The 17308-nt window shown below is 38.6% G+C and overlaps 1 protein-coding gene across 3 annotated transcripts in view; it reads left to right on the top strand.

The window, feature by feature from the left end:
- Positions 1-2315: 2315 nt before the first annotated feature.
- Positions 2316-17308, top strand: part of COMMD10 (COMM domain containing 10) — a 185082-nt gene continuing 170089 nt past the window's right edge. For all 3 annotated transcript variants that reach the window (XR_008661436.1, XM_055302210.1, XM_055302212.1), the window contains exons 1-4: positions 2316-2383; positions 3916-4006; positions 7813-7923; positions 9564-9719. Coding sequence is in view for 2 of the 3 variants with exons in the window: in XM_055302210.1 (XP_055158185.1) it covers positions 2343-2383; positions 3916-4006; positions 7813-7923; positions 9564-9719 (399 nt within the window). In the remaining variant the exon portion in view is untranslated. The remainder of the gene's footprint in view (positions 2384-3915; positions 4007-7812; positions 7924-9563; positions 9720-17308) is intronic.

The following is a 17308-nucleotide window of genomic DNA, read 5'->3' as shown; positions in this document are numbered from 1 at the left end:
GAGGGAACTGGGACCCTTCTAAAATGATGCCAGGTAAAGTAATCTGTGTTTGTATCAGGCACCTATAATTTACGTAGATTCACATACATCTTTTTCTGATACTGCACAAATTGGGGAGTGTGTGGAGTGTTGTAGAATTAAATGTATTTGTATGTGTTCAACACACTGTATAATTGACTCAATTATCCATGTGGGGATTATTCACTTTTAATTTGCAATCTGGCTTCTCCTTTCACTTAGGATGTTTTTGGGCTGCTCTAGGAATGCCAACTAATTTAAATAATAATTTAAGTAAAACATAATTAGGTAGGAAAATTAAATTCAATCTTTTGCCAGCTCCCGAAGATTCTACAGCTGAAATATAACTCTAACTCACTTGCTATTTTTTTTTTCATCCTCTAATGCTATTTTACTACCACAGGATTTTACTGCCTTCCATAGATTATTGCAATAGTTCCCTGTTTGACTTCCCTGCTTACCTCTTTCCAATCCAATCATCATTTGGCTGACAGTAATCTTCAAAAGACAAAAACCAAAAACAAGACAAAAAAAAAAAAAAAAGAACAGTAGCTCTCATCACAAAGATTTCTCTACTTGAAAACATTAATGAGTCCGGATTTCTCACTAGCTCAAAGGCACCAGCCATAATCTATCATTCAAGACTTCATGCCACCTGTAACAGAGAGGTTTCCAGGTCGGGCTTTACCACTTCTCTCACCTCCGAATCCTTTCAATGTACTATGTGTTTTTCCCCAAGGCCGACAAAGGTTTGTATGAACCCATGTTGTGTCCCTGCTCTACTGTGAGATTCTAAATGGCAGTCTGGGCGGATATCAATTTTCCCTATTAAGCAGGACCCAGCTCAGCACCAGACCACAGAGGGGAGCAATAAAATTTGTCCATTTGAAGTACCGGCAAATCCTGAGGGCAGGCATTTCGTTTTTTTGTATCCCAAATGCCCAACACAGTATCTTGCATACAATAGGTGTTCAACAAATTCTATTGGAGGAATGAAGGTATAACACTGCAAGCTCTGCCTGGTGCCCTACAGTCGCAGGGATACAGATGCAGGAAGGGCTGATTACGCAGTGCCTAGGCTGGAGCTGGTGGCATGACCTCTCCTGGGGGTTGATGGGTGACACCCCCCAGGCTGGTGTTGGGGGGAGCTTACCACTGCCTGCCCCTCTGCAGCATAGACCAGACACTGGCTGGGGTGGGGTGCTTAAACTTTCTCTGCTAAGTAAACGTTTATGTATATGCACAGACACCTAAGCATGTTTATACACGCCTACAACATAAAAACACACATTCAGGGCAGCCCGGGTGGCGCAGCGGCTTGGCGCCGCCTTCAGCCCAGGGCGCGGTCCTGGAGCCCCGAGATCGAGTCCCACGTCGGGCTCCCTGCATGGAGCCTGCTTCTCCCTCTGCCTGTGTCTCTGCCTCTCTCTCTCTCTCTCTCTCTCTTTCTCTGTCTCTTATGAATAAAAAAATAAAATCTTAAAAAAAAAGATACACATTCATATCCAGATATATATACCTTTGACCTGCGCACAACTCACGTTTGAACTGCGCAAGTCCACTCATACTCAGATTTTTGATATAGTACCGCACTGAAATGTATTTTCCTTTTGATTCTCTTTTTTTAAAAGATTTTATTTCTTCATTTGACGGAGAGAGAGAGCGCACGCGCGCGAGCCCCAGGCGCGGGGGGCAGCAGAGGGAGAGGGAGAAGCGGCCTCCGCTCTGCGCAGGGAGCCCGGCCGCAGGGATCAGGACCCGAGCCACCGCGGCGCGCCTTCCTAGGACGTCCTTAATGACATTTCCTCGTCTCTAGCTTACTGCAGCTTATTATAATAATATAGTATACAGTAAATATAACCTACAAAAGGAGTCAATCTACTAGGCTGTCGGCAAGCAAGGCACTCGGGGAACGGGAGGCTGTCAGTGCTTAAGTTTCTGGGGAGTCCGAAGTTGTTTTTTTTTTTTTTTTTTTTTTTTAGGGAGTCCAAAGTTCTACATGGATTTTTGACTTTGTGGCCGGCTGGGCATCCTTAACCGCCAGTGGGTCCAGGGTCAGCTGCGCATGTCTAATAAGCAAATAGATAACTAGGTGATGACAAGCAGACCGGCTTGAGGCGGAACAGCGACGGCGGAGGGAGGACCGCGAGGAGGGCCCCTCCCCTCCGCCCCGGGGCAGGGGCAGGGCCAGGACCCGGCGGCCCCCGCGGCCCCGGCGCCCGAGGCGGAGGCTGCGCGGCTGGGCCCTCCCGGCTTTCCGTAGGCCCGCCCCCATTGGCTGGGCTGACAGCGCATGGGCGGGGCCAGGCGTGGGAGCGACAAGGATGGCGGCCGCCACGGCGCTGATGCTGCCGGAGAGCCCCAGGTAGCTGCCCGGGGTGGCGGGGCCGCGGGCGGCGCCGGGACGTCCCTGCCGGCTGTCGCCTGGGCTCCGAGACGGGCCCCGCCGAGGGGGCGGCCGTGCGGAGTGGCGAAAGGGCGGGGCGGTCCCGCAGGGGTGCGGGGGACTGTGGGCGTCTCCCCTTCCCGGGGAGACTTCCCCTAGGGGACTGCGGGGCGCCTGGCGGCTGGGGGCCGTGGGCCGTGGGCCGGCGTGTGGCGTGTGGCGTGTGTCGCGTGTCGCCATGCCCAGAGTGTGGGGTCGGGAGGACCCGAGCCTACCTGGAGTGCTGCTGAGTGACGCGGGAAGCTGTGGCCTTTCTGTTTTCGGCTCTCTCTCAGGCCTGATTATGCTAAGGGCTCGCGTTGGTGCCGGACGGACTCTAATCCCTAACGCGTGTCAATATCCCTTAAAAGAATTTTTTTTAATTATGTATTTGAGAGAGAACGAGAGAGAGCTTGCGGGAGGCCGCAGAGACAGAGACCCAGGCTCCCTGCTGGGCAGAGTCCCCCTCCTGGATCAGGACCTGAGTGGAAGGCAGACGCTTAACCGAGCCACCCAGGCGCCCCTTCAGATCCTTTTCGGTCAAGATAGAGTAGCCCTCAGGCCGATAGAGTAGCTGAAGGCCGAGTGTTGAGCTGGTTACAGTTTCTAGCCAGACTTTGGTAACATGCCTTTTGATTTCATTTTATTTATTTTTGGTTCATTTTTGGTGGGGGAGGTGGGCTGTCCAGGGTGGTGATATAAAGGCCTCTCTTAAAATGCAATTATTTAAATAGAAGTGATTCTCTTTTCATGAAAAACAAATACTAGCGCAGGTGGTGTGTGCCGGTAAGTAGTTGAAGTTGGAAAGTAATTTCCTTGTGCCCTAACTGGGCAGGAATCTTCTTGAAGAAGAGAGTTGTCATTTTAAAGTTTTTCCTTCTTCCTGGATTCCTTGATTTGTGATGGCCAGTTCCTCCCATCAGTGACCTGTTTAATCCCCACCACATCAGTAAGCTATATCCAGTATAATGCAGTAAAATAGTTCTTATCGCCTAAAGTTGATTATTGCTGTTGAAGCAGGGTTTTAAAACAATTATGTACTCTTACCTCAAATGATTTTATCTATCACACACACACTTAAAATAGCATTATCTGCTGCGCAGCATTCTTTTCTTTGTATTTTGGTGTCATTGCCACTTTCCTCCTTCCACTCTTTCCATAGTTCCTCTGTGGGTTAAGTGAGTATTAAATACTCGCTGCTGAGTTAATGTCATTCCCCACAGAATGCAAGCTTCCCTCATTAGTTCACCTTGCTCCAAAGAAAGAGAAACTGCCAAATGGAAAAGTACTTTTGGGTGGCATCTTTCTGGAAATGTCCTGCTTCCTTTGCTGGCCATTATCCTCTTTATAGCAATCAGAGTTGTTGAAATGGAAACTTTGAGACAATAGTAATTATAGACAAGTGTACTTATGGCAAGTACAGTATCACTTAGAAAACTCATGTTAAAATTTTGTTTTACAAATTTGTTTAGCATGAAAAAAGCTGTGTCGCTGATAAATGCAATAGAAATAGGAAGGTTTCCACGGTTGCTCACCCGAATTCTTCAAAAACTTCACCTGAAGGTTTGTATTTTTCATTTCTGTAGTTTATAATACTTTCTTGTGATTGCACTGAAACTGTTTCTACTTGAGAAACTTTCTCCAAAGTACAGTGTTCCCCAGTGCTCACTGAGTCTGTAGAAAATTTTGTAATGTCCCATCGTCAAAAATTTGGGAGACTCTGCGTTAAATTTAATCTTTTTTTTTTTTTTAAGGAACTTTTCAGAGAGCGTGTGTGTATACATATGCATGTATAAATATATTTATAAATATATAAATATATTTATAAATATAAATATATAAAATATAAATATATTTTATGGTAGTGTTTACAGTAAACATTTAAGGGTGAATATGGTGTGCAAGATTTTCCAAACGTGTTTGACCTTGGAACTGTGATATTATGATATATATTTTGGGACTCAGGTTCTGTGTAACATGCTTTGGGGAAATTCTGATTTCATTCTTCCTCTTAAAAATAATGATGTGGTTTTGTTATCACCCCAATATTTAATCTTTTATTGAATCTGTCTCTTCTATTTCAAGCGTGTGATTATTTTGGACATATTGATGTTTAGTGATTTACTCCTTGGTCACCAATCTAAGTTAACTTCTTTAATGCGTTGTAAAAATTTAATTCCATCCAATACATGTTTATGGAGCACCTAGTAACTAGTAACTGCTCTGCCTGGTGGTGCCAGGCGTCACCATTAAATGAGAACCTGAACTTAAAAAAATTTTTTTTTTAAATTCCAGTTAGTTATCATACTATGTAATGTTAGTTTCAGGTGTAGAATATAGTGGTTCAGCACTTCTGTACCACACCCAGAGAACCTGGACCACTTCCTCTTCTTTTTCCTGGGAGCCAGCCGGCTTCAGAGCCCTTTCTTCATCTGATGTGTCTCTCAAATTCAAGTTCTCTTCATAGTCTTAGTTCAGATCCTTTATGTCCCTGCTGTAGAATGCATTAACTGTCTTCAAACTGGTATCTCTGCTCAGTCTTCTCCCTCCTGTTGTTGCTTCATGATGCTAGTCTATTTATCTCTCCAAATATTTTTTTCCTAAAAAACAAAAAAGCCCAGTTGATCATATCTTTTTGTTTGCTTGTTTGTTTTTAAAGATTTATTTATTCATGAGAGACACACAGAGAGAAGCTGAGACATAGGCAGAGGTAGAAGCAGGCTCCATGCAGGGAGCGTGATGCGGGACTCCATCCCAGGACCCTGGGATCACGACCTGAGCCAAAGGCAGACGCTCAACCGCTGAGCCACCCAGGAGTCCCTGATCATATAGTATAATATGGCCACAAGCTATATTATTCCCACTTTGCAAGTGCTCCAATCACACTGGACTCTGCTCTTTTACTAGAACATGAACTTTTCTACCTCTGTGTCTGTGCATACACTCTTTTCCTTAACTGCAATGTCTTTCTTCCCTTCTTTAGTGAATAAACTAGGCATCTTTCAAGGATTTGGCCATGTCGCTCTCAATAATTTGTTTTCTATGCTTCTAAAACACTTGGTTCATTGTCACATCAGTTTAGTACAGCATAGTATTTGTTTTCTGATGGCAAAGTCTTTCGCTGACCTTGAATACCTTAATTATCATGTCTTACCCATCTTTACCTTTTCCATACCTAATACATTGGTGCTTATGGAGTCGGTGCTCAATAGCTATTCTTAGAGTTATTTCTTTTCCTTGCGTGGAAAACAGAAAACAGATATAGGTCCTCAAATTCCTGGCTATAAGGAATCTGTGATGTAGGGGGAGAGACTAGACACCACAACCTAAGAGCAGCTCCATTCCCCGGTGTTTGTGATTCCCAGTTTGTTTGCTCCCTCCAATACTGTTCTAATGGCTTTGTGTTATTAATTCACCTGTTCCTTACAGCAACTTTATCTTTCTACCTGCCCAGTCACTACTATTGTTTTGTCAAAAAAACTTATTTGATGTATGTTAAAAGGAATCAGATTGACCAACTTGGAAGTTAAATTATAAATATTCATTGCATTTTGTGACTCAGGAATATTATTATAATATTCCTCATATTGATAAAATCTGGTACTATAGGTCATTATTTCATAATTTTAAAAAAGACTTTATTTGAGAGAGCGAGCACGCGTGGGTGCGCACACACACATGTCGGGGAGGGGCAGGGGGAAGAGAGAGAGAGAGAGAAAATCTTAAGCATGTTCCACCCTGGAGCCTCACATGGGGCTCGATCTCATGACCCTGAGATCATGACCTGAGCCAAAATCAAGAGGCAGATGCTTAACCGACGGAGCCATGTGCCCCTACGTGATTATTTCAAGAAGATGTATGGTAGTCACAGAAATTCTCCAACTTTTAAGCCAAAACATTTCTCTTGAGGTAAGTGATTGGCATTTTGGCCAAATTGGGTTTATGATTTTCCCAGTCATAAAACAGGTAGTAGGGACTAGGAGTTATGACTGACCTCCCAAAATATGCTACCTTTAGGTTCTAGTGCTGCTTCAGTTGAACAGCCTTGTAGTTATTGTCCTAAGCTTTCAAGGCAGGGACTTGTGGAACTTCTGAAATTTCTCCACATTGCTGTTAGGGAGGGGCAGCCGTAAGGGAAAGGTGTTTTTAGTATGTGTGGATAAAGTAGTTATTTTTATGTCAAGTTATTCTGGTAGTTTACATTTTTCATACTTAATAAACCAGTGTCTTTAGGTCAGGGAGATTATTTTGAAAGAAGGGAGGTCAGGGAAAGAAGGGGACTGGTCAGAGGTTCTACTCAGTTTGGTAACCATTTTCTCTGATATTTTGGTTATCAAATTAATTTGTATAATGTGTAAGTCTTGAAAATTATGTATTCAAATTATAAAAAAGACTTAATTTCCTGTTCTATAGATGCTCTTTAAAAAAAAAAAGATTTTATTTATTTATTTGAGAGAGAGAGAGTATGTGAGAAAGAGAGAGAGCGCAAGAGCAGAGGGAGGGGCAGAAGGAGAAGCAGACCCCTGCTGAGCAGGATGCCCAATGCAGGTCTTGATCCCAGGATCTGGGACCATAACCTGGAGCCGAAGGCAGATGCCCAACTGACTGAGCCACCCAGGTACCCCTAGATGCTCTTGTAAATCACATTTTTGAAGAACTCATCAAAATAAAAATTACTTGAATAACTATTTGCTTTTACATGCTTTTCTTTTCTTTTTTTTTTAAGATTTTATTTATTTATTCATAGACACACACACAGAGAGAATGGCAGAGACACAGGCAGAGGGAGAAGCAGGCTCCGTGCAGGGAGCCCGATGCGGGACTCTATCCTGAGTCTCCAGGATCACACCCCAGGCTGCAGGCGGCGCCAAACCGCTGTGCCTCCAGGGCTGCCCTTTACATGCTCTTCTAACTAGAGTATTGTATACTTGAGGGCATGAACTGTCTTTCTCTGTAGCACATAATAAATACGCAGTAAATATATTTGAATGAGGAAGGTGGACATTACTATTAATTATTGTCAACATTTTGGGGTTTTACCTTCTAGTATTGTTTTTTGTAAATGTCCATGTCTTTTGGTAGTTACTGTTAGTTTCCACCTCCTATAAATCATAGAACTTAAAATGATGATGATGGTTTTTTTTTTAATTTAAAATGAGCTTGATTTGGCATGATCCAAATATTGAGTTGTACTGTGATTTTTGAGATAATGAAATTTACAAACACATCAGTTTCTTTCACCCTGCATTCACTTTTTCTTTCAGTTTCTCTTCCACATATGAATACATGAATCTCCAAATACTCTTCTGTTGAGTATTTAAGTTTTGAATACTCGAATGTGTGCTAATAGCTTGCTTTTTATGTTGTAGGCTGAGAGCAGTTTCAGTGAAGAAGAAGAAGAAAAACTTCAGGCCGCATTTTCTCTAGAGAAACAAGATCTTCACTTAGTTCTTGAAACAGTATCATTCATTTTAGAACAGGTATTCTGAGTGCTCCATGCTTCCTAACCATGGTTCGTTTACTGCAGATTGGTACTGCTCTGATAGCTGTAAACATCGTATTTCTTCCAAAAAAGGGTACAGATGAAAGCTGCGAATATATTTTAATTGATAATTTTAATATAGTAAAAAAATTTTTGAATGTATTACTTTTTTCCCTACAGTATTGCATTCTAGAAAACAATCTGCATGTTGAGTAGCATGAGTAAAGTATTTGACAGCATGAATCAAGACTTCACTGACTTGAGACGGGCATAAGACATTTTTGTTGTTACCTTGTTTGATAACTTAGGGAAATTTCTCTTATTTAAGAAATTTAATAAATGATTTTGGGGGATTTCTTTAATGAAAATGATAAATAAAACATTTAGAAGAGAAGTAGTTGTTAGAGGACCCTTTGTCATACTGTTTCTTCCTACTGAGCTGCCCTTTTGGTTCCCTAGTTTTTGTCTACATTCCAGTGCATTCAGTTTTCTTTCAAGTCCCACTCCTCTCACTGCCACCATGATCTTTCCCTGGGCAGCTTTCCCCTCATCTGGATCCCTTTTATCCTTGGCTTGTCAGAGTGGAGCACATTGTCACTTCCTGTATGTCAACCTTCATACAGGATTTTGAATCTGTGAGGCACCTATCAGATCTTTAGTTCCTCTTGTATAAACCTAGCACATTGCTGGGCTTAGAATAGAGTCTCACTAAATTCCTGAATGTTGACTTGGTAGAATATTTGTGAAATAAAAGTTTAGATAGTACTGTGGCTTCTAGAGTCTTGTAGAGAACAGATACTGTTAGGAAGACAAGCTCCCAGGCATCTACTACATACAGGCTTGATTCCGGATTGTGAAGGTGACTACAGTTCTTAATCCTGGTGAGTTTTCATTACTAGTAAAAGATAATCAGGTAGGACAGAGCAACCATGAAGTTTATGAAAAAATTGTTCCAGAATGATGATAAGAAATAGATGTTACTAGAAATGTTTATAATATTTTATTATATATTACCTAGGAAGTTGATATTGATAATTTTGAGAAAGTGCTTCTTGGAAAACTTTTTCTTATTTGAGAAATAAATGTATATTTCTTTGTTTTGTTTTGTTTTTTTAAGGTTTATTTATTTATTTGAGAGAAAGAGTGAGTATGAGCAGAGGAAGGGCCAGAGAGAGAGAGAGAATCTCAGGCAGACTCCTTGTTGAGCAGGGAGCCTGACTCAGGGCTCAATTCCAGAACCCTGAGATCATGACCTGAGCCCAAGTCAGATGCTTAAAAGAACTGAGCCACCCAGGTGCCCTGTACATTTCTTTGAAATAGTTAAGTGAAATAAGGAAATGATATTTTAATTAGGGTACCATTTACATAGCTACAAAGAAGTTTTTCCATGAAGTGGACTTAGGATTACTTAAAACACAGGCAAAAATGGAAAAGCATAGCCTGAATAATTTAGGCCTTTTAACCCTGCATCTTCCAGTTGTGTATATTATTACTGGTAAAATTTTTAAAACTCTGCAATAGAAATAGGAAATATTCATTTCATTCAAATCATTTAAAGATAATTTTGTATTTACTTATAATCTGAGGTCTCTGTATGAATCTTGGAGATATGTGTGATCTTTTTTTCCTCTTGAATAGGCAGTGTATCACAACGTGAAGCCAGCGGCTCTGCAGCAGCAGTTAGAGACCATTCATCTCAGACAAGACAAAGCAGAAGCGTTCAGCAATGCTTGGTCTTCTATGGGTCAAGAAACAGTTGAAAAATTCAGGCAGAGGATTCTTGCTCCCCACAAGGTAGAGGATTCTATTAACCGAAAGATATTTTTCAATAAGAATGGCAAAGATTGTTGTACCTTAAGGATTTTAGAGTGGTAATGTTTTATGAGAGGAAGTCAGGCAAAAAAAAAAGAATATATACAATATTCCTTTTATTTTTTATTTACTTATTTTTAAAGATTTTATTTATTTATTTGAGAGAGAGAGAACATGAGCAGGGAGGAGCAGCAGAGGGAGAGAGAGAAGCAGACTCGTTGGCTGAGCAGGGACTGCAATGCGGGGCCCCATCCCAGGATCCCAGGACCATGACCGAACGAAAGGCAGATGCTTAACTGACTGAGCTACCCAGGGGCCCCTATATACAATATTCCTGTAAGATTATTTCCAGACGTATTGGCTACCACAGTGTGATTTAGTTTTAGTTGCTAGTTTAAAATATGTTCGGTGACTTCAGAATGGGCATGAGACAGTCTTCCTTTTTTTGCTTTTCTGAGTACTCAGGCAGAGTTGGTTTTTCTTGTCAACTGTGTAGCTGTCTGTAAGACTTACTACATTTTTACTGAATAACATAATTACGTTGTTTTTGTGTGTCTGTGTTAGTGCGAGCAGCAGTTAGTGAACACAGTGAACACTTAGGGACAAATGTAAAATAGCAGCAACATTCAGAGCTCTTCAGTTACCTTTAGTCACTGGAGGTTAAATGATCCCACAGATTTTGGGCTTTTTATATTAGATTCTATTGCATAACTGATTTTCAGATTTACAACCCACTCTGTTTTCCTGGGATGGGTCTCACTTGGTGTGGAATATCATCCTTTTTATATGCTGCTATTTGATTTGCTAATATTTTGTTAACAGTTTTTCCATCTGTGTTCATGGGAGATAATGGTTTCTTTGTGGTATCTTTGGTGGTATCAGGGTAAGACTAGAATTGTAAAACAAGCTGGGAAGTGTTCTCTCCTCGTCTCCGATTTGCTAAAAGGATTTGTGAAGGATTGGTATAATTGTGCATTTTCCCCAGCATTCTCTGAGAGTTCTAGTACCCTGTTAGCACTTAGTATTGTCAGTTGCTTTTATCAAAGCTATTTATCTAAGGTTTGTGGTGGTATTTTGTGTTTTTAATTTGTGTTTTCCTAATAACAAATTATGTGGATGATCTTTTTATGTGCTTACTTGTCTCTCTATATTTTCATGAGTAAAACATCTGTTCAGAGCTTTTGCCTGTTTTTTCCATACTATCACAGATAAGGAAACTCCACGTTAGTAATCTAAAGGACAGTCTCAGGTGTCAATCCCAGCATATGGAAATGCATGGGAGTGTTTTTGTTTTGGGTTGTTATAATATGGAGATAGTGTTTGATTTCTTTCTGTTGCGTTTTTTAATTCTTTATGTATTCTGGGCATGTGTCCTCAGATGGGATTTGCACATATTTTCTCCTCATCCATAGCTTCCCTTTTCCTTTTCTTAACAGTGGCTTTTGCAGAAGAAAAGCTTTTAATTCCAATGAAGTTTGATTTATCAGTTAATTTCTTTTATTGATCCCGCTTTTGGTTTTGTATCTAAGAATTTGTAGCCTAATTCAGTGTTACAAAGATTTTCCCTTTTGTTTTCTTCTGCTTTATAAGTTAATGTTTTATGTTTAGCTCTAAGATCCCTTTTGAGTTAATTTGGTGTAAGTTGCAGATTAAATTTCCTTTTTTTTCTGCATAAAGATGTTCATTTTAGATATTCATTTATACATGTCCGGCATAATATGTTGATAACATCCTTTGTCACTGAATTGCCTTGGCCCATTTGTCAAAAATCATTTGACAGACTTGTGTGTCTCTTTCTCTGGACACTGTTTTTTGGTTCCATTAACCTCTGTGTCTATCTTTATGCTTTTATGCCAATATCATACTGCCTTAATTACAGAAGCATTGTAGGAAGCCTTAAAATCAAGTATTGTGAGTTTACTAACTTTAGGTTTTGTTTTGTGTATTTTTTCATAATTGTTTGGCATATTCTAGTTTGACTTTTCATATAAATTTGAAAAGGAGCTTTTCAAAAAAACTCTACAAAAAATCCAGCTGAGAGTTTGATTGAGATTATGTTTAACTTATAGATAGATCACTTTGTGGAGAAATGACTTCTTAGTAATATTGAGTATAGCTCTCTCACATATTTAGGTTGTCTTTGATTTGTTATAACAGCTTTGTTCATTTTTCAGCATATAAATTCAGTATGTATTATGTTAGACTTGTGCCTAAGTATTTTTTGTTTTTAGAGTTATTGTAAATGTACTGTTTTTTATTTTATTATTTATTTATTCATTCATTCATTCATTCATTTATTTTTTTAATGGTACTGTTTTTAAAATTCTGGGTTTTAGTTGTTTACTGCTAGTATATGGAAACACAGTTGATTTTTATATATTGATCTTGTCTTCTATGACCTGTCCATGAATAGAGACAGCCTGGGCAGGTTTTATTTGTTTTGTTCAGTGTTTTACTATTTTTATTTACCCTATTGCACTGATTAGTACTTTTAATATGATGGTAAGTAGGACTCATAAGCCCAAACATCCTACCTTGTTTCCAGTTTTATTTATTTAGTTAATTTGTTTGCTTGTTTTAAGATTTTTTTTAAATAATCTGCACACCCAATGTAGGGCTCGAACTCAGGACCTTGAGATCAGGAGTCGCACGCACACTGTGCTGACCGAGCCAGCTTGGTGCCCCACCTTGTTTCCGGTTTTGGAGGTGATGATTCAGTCTCTTACCATTACGTATGATGTAAGCTACAGATTGTTAGAGAGTGCTCTTTATTATTGTCATTTCTCTCCTTTTTTTTTTTTTTTTTAAACTGCATTCTGAGAGTTCTCAGGTGTCCTCCACATCATGGCTTCATGTTTCATCATTTAAATTTCTACTCTTCCCTATATCCTGTACAGATTTTAGTTTTCCATTCTGTGTCCTTGAAGTTCTTCTTTCAATTTAGCAACCATTTCAATTTAGCAAAATCTGTACTTGCCTTTTAATATTTGCCTTTTTCTTTATATAATTTTCTTTCTTGAATTTATACAAGTACAGTATACTTGTACACTTAAAAATATTTCTTTTTCCTGCTGCCATTAGTGTGTAATTTTTCAGTGTCTTTTGGATGATAGTTTTTTTAAAGTAATATTTTTTATCCAAATTATGTTGCATTATATTAACATCTAAGAAGTGGCTTAATCAGTTGTCATATAAAATATGCAAAGAAGTGGCTGTAAGGACATGATAAATTGTGTATTATTCCCTTAAGAATGCAGAAGATTCTTTTTCTATAAGAAAAATTCTTTTTCTATACACACACACATACACACCATGTGTCTTCTTTATCCATTCATCTATTGGTGGACACTTACGTTGCTTCCATATCTTAGCTATTCTAAATAATGCTATAATAAACAAGGGTACATATATGTTTTCAAATTAGTGTTTTAGTTTTCTTTGGATAGGTACTCAGAAAATTATTGAATCATATGGTATTTTTACTTTTACTTTTACTTTTTTTTTTTTTTTTAAAGTAAGCTCTATGCCTAATGTGAGGCTTAAATTCATGACCCTGAGATCAAGAGTCACATACTCACTCTACAGACACTTGGGTGGTTCAGTTGGTTAGGGTCTGCCTTTGGTTTAGGTCATGATCCTGGGGTCCTGGGGTTGAGCCCTGTGTTGGCTTCCTGCTTCTCTTTCTCCCTCTGCCCCTCCATCCTTTCGTGCACTCTCTCTCTCTCTCTCTCTCAAATAAATAAATAAAATCTTTTAAAAAAAGTCCAATACTCTACCAATTGAGCTGGCCAGGGGCCTCTCTATTTTTAATTATTTGAGGCACCTCTATACTGTTTTCCACAGAGGCTGCACAAATTTACATTCCCACCGGCAGTGCAGGAGGGTTCCTTATTCTCCACATCCTCATCTTGTTACTGTCTTTTTGATTCTCTCCACTCTAACAGGTGTAAGGTGATATCTCAGTGTGGTTTTGATTTGCATTTCTCTGATGATGAATGATGTTCAGCCTCTTTTCATGTATCTGTTGGCCACATGTAGGTCTTTGGAAAAATGTCCAAGTCATTTTTTAATCAGATTGTGTTTTTAGTGTTGAGTTTTATAAGTTCTTTATTTTGGGTATTAACCCCTTATCAGATACATCATTTTTTAATATCTTCTCCCAGTCAATAGGTTTTCTTTGCATTTTGTTGTTGGTTTCTTTTGCTGTGCAAAAGCTTTTTATTTTGATGTAGTCCTAGCAGTTTATTTTTGCTTTTATTTCCCTTGCCTGAAGAGACATATCTAAAAAATAACGTTGCTGCGGCTGATGTCAAAGAAATTTACTGCCTATGGTTTCTTCTAGAAATTTTATGGTTTTAGTTTCACATTTATTTCTTTAATGCATTTCAAGTTTATTTTAGTGCATGATCTAAGAAAGTGGTCCAGTTTCATTCTTTTGTGTGTAGCTCTTCAGCTTGCTCAGCACCATTTATTGAAGACACTGTCTATTCCCCCTTGTATATTCTTGCCTCCTTTGTCATAAATTGATTGACCATGTAAGTGTGGGTTTCTTTCTGGGCTCTCTATTCTGTGTCATTGATCTCTGTGTCTGTTTTTGTGCCAGTACCATGCTGTTTTTGTTACTAAAGCTCTATAGTATATCTTAAAATCTGTCATTGTATTGCCAGCAGCTTTGTTCTTCTTTCTTAAAATCATAGCAAACATTTCATGTATTTATTGTAGGCCAAATGCTCTGCTAAGTGCTTTGTATCTTGTAAAACCTTTTAATAGTTATAGTTTATATTGAAAATAAAATTGAGGCTTAGAGGGACTAAATAACTGGTTCAGGATCATGCAGCTGAATAAGTGGCAGAGCAGGGATTTGGCAAAAGTAGTCACATTCCTTCGCCATGATAGTATACTTCTACCTAGATGTTAGTACACAGTTTTTCTGTGTCAGGCACAATTTTACTGTGTAGGGTGGTCTACAGAGTTTTCTGTGTATGTATGATATCTTTGAAAAGGAAGAAAATAATACTTTATAAAGGGTATCTTTACCACCTTATCGCGCTTGGTCTGTGGTGAAGCTTACATGAGAATCAGGTCTGTTTCTTAAGCTTTGTTCCTTTTAAATCATGCTACCTCCTGCAGCTATAATGCTGTCTTCCTTTTTGGCTCTGATAACTATTTAGGCTGTGTGAAAATAGATAGTGTCATTTAAATAGCAACAAAAATATATGGCAGAGACTTCTTACATAGTGAACGAAAGGTGTATCTACAATGACTGTTGGTTTGGGTAATTTAGGGGCTCACTTGCATGAACTCTCTATGTAGTGCTTGCAGTGGAACATCTGTGGGTAATAATTCTAAATTCAAATTGTCAGATTCGGTTAAGTAATAAGTTAAAAAAATCAAAGGTTCTTATTTTTAATTTATTTTTTAAAAACACCCCTTTTTGTCTTTTATTATTTAGGTCCAGTAAGTCAGAGGCAGACTGAAAATTAATCTTCATGATAGATTTTGCCAGATATGATTGAAGGGATTTTTAAATTTTATCCCATCTCACTTTTTTTTTTTTTTAATATACCTTACCCCTTTGGAGACTTGATATTGAAATGTCACCACCACTTATTCAAATTTTGTTTTCTTCCGTCTTATCACTGTTGCCTGTGTCAGCAGTGCCCTCCTAACAGGCTTTCTGTTAATTTTTTTGTTATAATGCATGTGTTACAACATTTATTAAATTGTGAATTTCCCTTGAGATAGAACTTGAATACTGTATTCAGTTTTACTCGTAAAATTCTGTTTAGAGTTCCTTTACATTTATTCCTACTCTATAAAATGTAAAAACTTCTATTTCAGGTATTACTGACATATTTGTCTGTTTTCTGAGACTGTAAAGTGGCAGAGCTGGGATTTGACACAAGTAGTCGCATTCCTAAGCCATTAGTCTATACTACCACCTAGGTGTTAGCTGCGTAATTTTTCTGTGCCCTGTGATTTTACAAAATATTTTGTATAATTTTTCCCCAAAATAATTTGACGTTTTAAGTTAACTCTGCTCCTCAGTTAGTAACAGATGTGATGATGAGAAATGCATGTAAGGCATATGTTAAGCACTCTGAGTAGCCTGCTCCTTTTCTTAAAATGCACTTTTGTGTTTGTTAGAGGTTTTTTGTTTTTTTTTTTTTAAGATTTTATTTATTTATTCATGAGAGACACAGAGAGAGGGAGGCAGAGACTGCAGGATCACACCCTGGGCCGAAGGCAGGCACTAAACCTGAGCTGAGCCGCCCAGGGATCCCATCCCCTGTTTGTTAGAGTTTTTAAAAATATATTTGACACTTAAATTTGTTTGAAATACGTTTAATGTGAATTTCTCCCGTTAAGAATGTTCTTAACTTTACCAAATACCTGGTGAGTTTATTCATAATATTTATTCATTTCATTGTACACTAGTGAAATTTCATCATATCTTCTCCCAGGTTCTTGAGAAAATTCCATTTAAAGATGGATAGCCAATATTTCTAAAATCATAATCTTCCTATGACATTCTTAAAAATATATCTCTTTAGGGACACCTGGGTGGCTCAGTGGTTAAGCATCTACCTTCAGCTCAGGGGGTATGATCCTGGAGTCTTGGGATCAAGTGCTGCATTGGGCCTCCTGCATGGAGCCTGCTTCTCCCTCTGCCTGTGTCTCTACCTCTCTCTCTCTCTCTCTGTGTCTCTCATGAATAAATAAAAAAAAAAACTTAAAAAAATATGTCTCTCTAAGGCCATTATAGTACAATACACTTTGTTAAGTGTAACAGCTAATTGTTTGCTTCATTTATTGTTAAATACCTGTTTTTTATATGGAGTATAAGAAATTAGACATTTGGATTGGATACTTGTAAATTTACTGTATTATTTTGCTTTAGCATTTTTTAAAGTATCATATTTCATTTCTGTTAGAATTCTAAGGATGGATGAATAGCGTTATGTAAAGAGGGCAGGAAAAGTGTACTTCATGGAGCTAAATCTTAAAGCACAGATAGCTATGAATGTGTGTTTGAACACTTCTTCAAGATTTAAATACTTATTATCATCTGCATTTATGGAAAAAGTACTTTGTTGTAATTATATCCCCGTACAAGTTGAATTTATGCCTCTGTGTTGTTTAGTTGTTGTTATGTTATGAATCAAGTGAAAGGCATATTTTTTCATGTGCTGGGATTGACTGAGTATAAATGTTTGTGAGGTTTAAATACTGCTAGATTTGTTTATTGCTTTTTATTGAAATGTAATTTACCTGTAGTAAAATGCACAGATTTTAAGAGTTCAGTCAGTGAGTTTCAGAAATTATATACACCTCTTTAATTACCATCCATAACAAAATAAAGAAAATTTTCATCCCCTGGAAAATGCCCAGGTGTTGATTCCTCTACTCTTGCCCTCACTTTCTGTCACCACAGATTGGTTTTGTCTGTTCTTGGATTTAATGTACAAGGACTCAAATGTCTGACTCATACCTCTTCACATAATATTTTTTTGGATTCATTCATGTGGTTACTTATATCAGTCATTTTCTTTGTTGCTGAGTGGTACTTC

This window comes from Nyctereutes procyonoides, unplaced genomic scaffold (genome assembly GCF_905146905.1).
Source record: "Nyctereutes procyonoides isolate TBG_1078 unplaced genomic scaffold, NYPRO_anot_genome, whole genome shotgun sequence".
NCBI lineage: Eukaryota > Metazoa > Chordata > Mammalia > Carnivora > Canidae > Nyctereutes > Nyctereutes procyonoides.
This window is presented reverse-complemented; position numbering and strand designations above follow the sequence as displayed.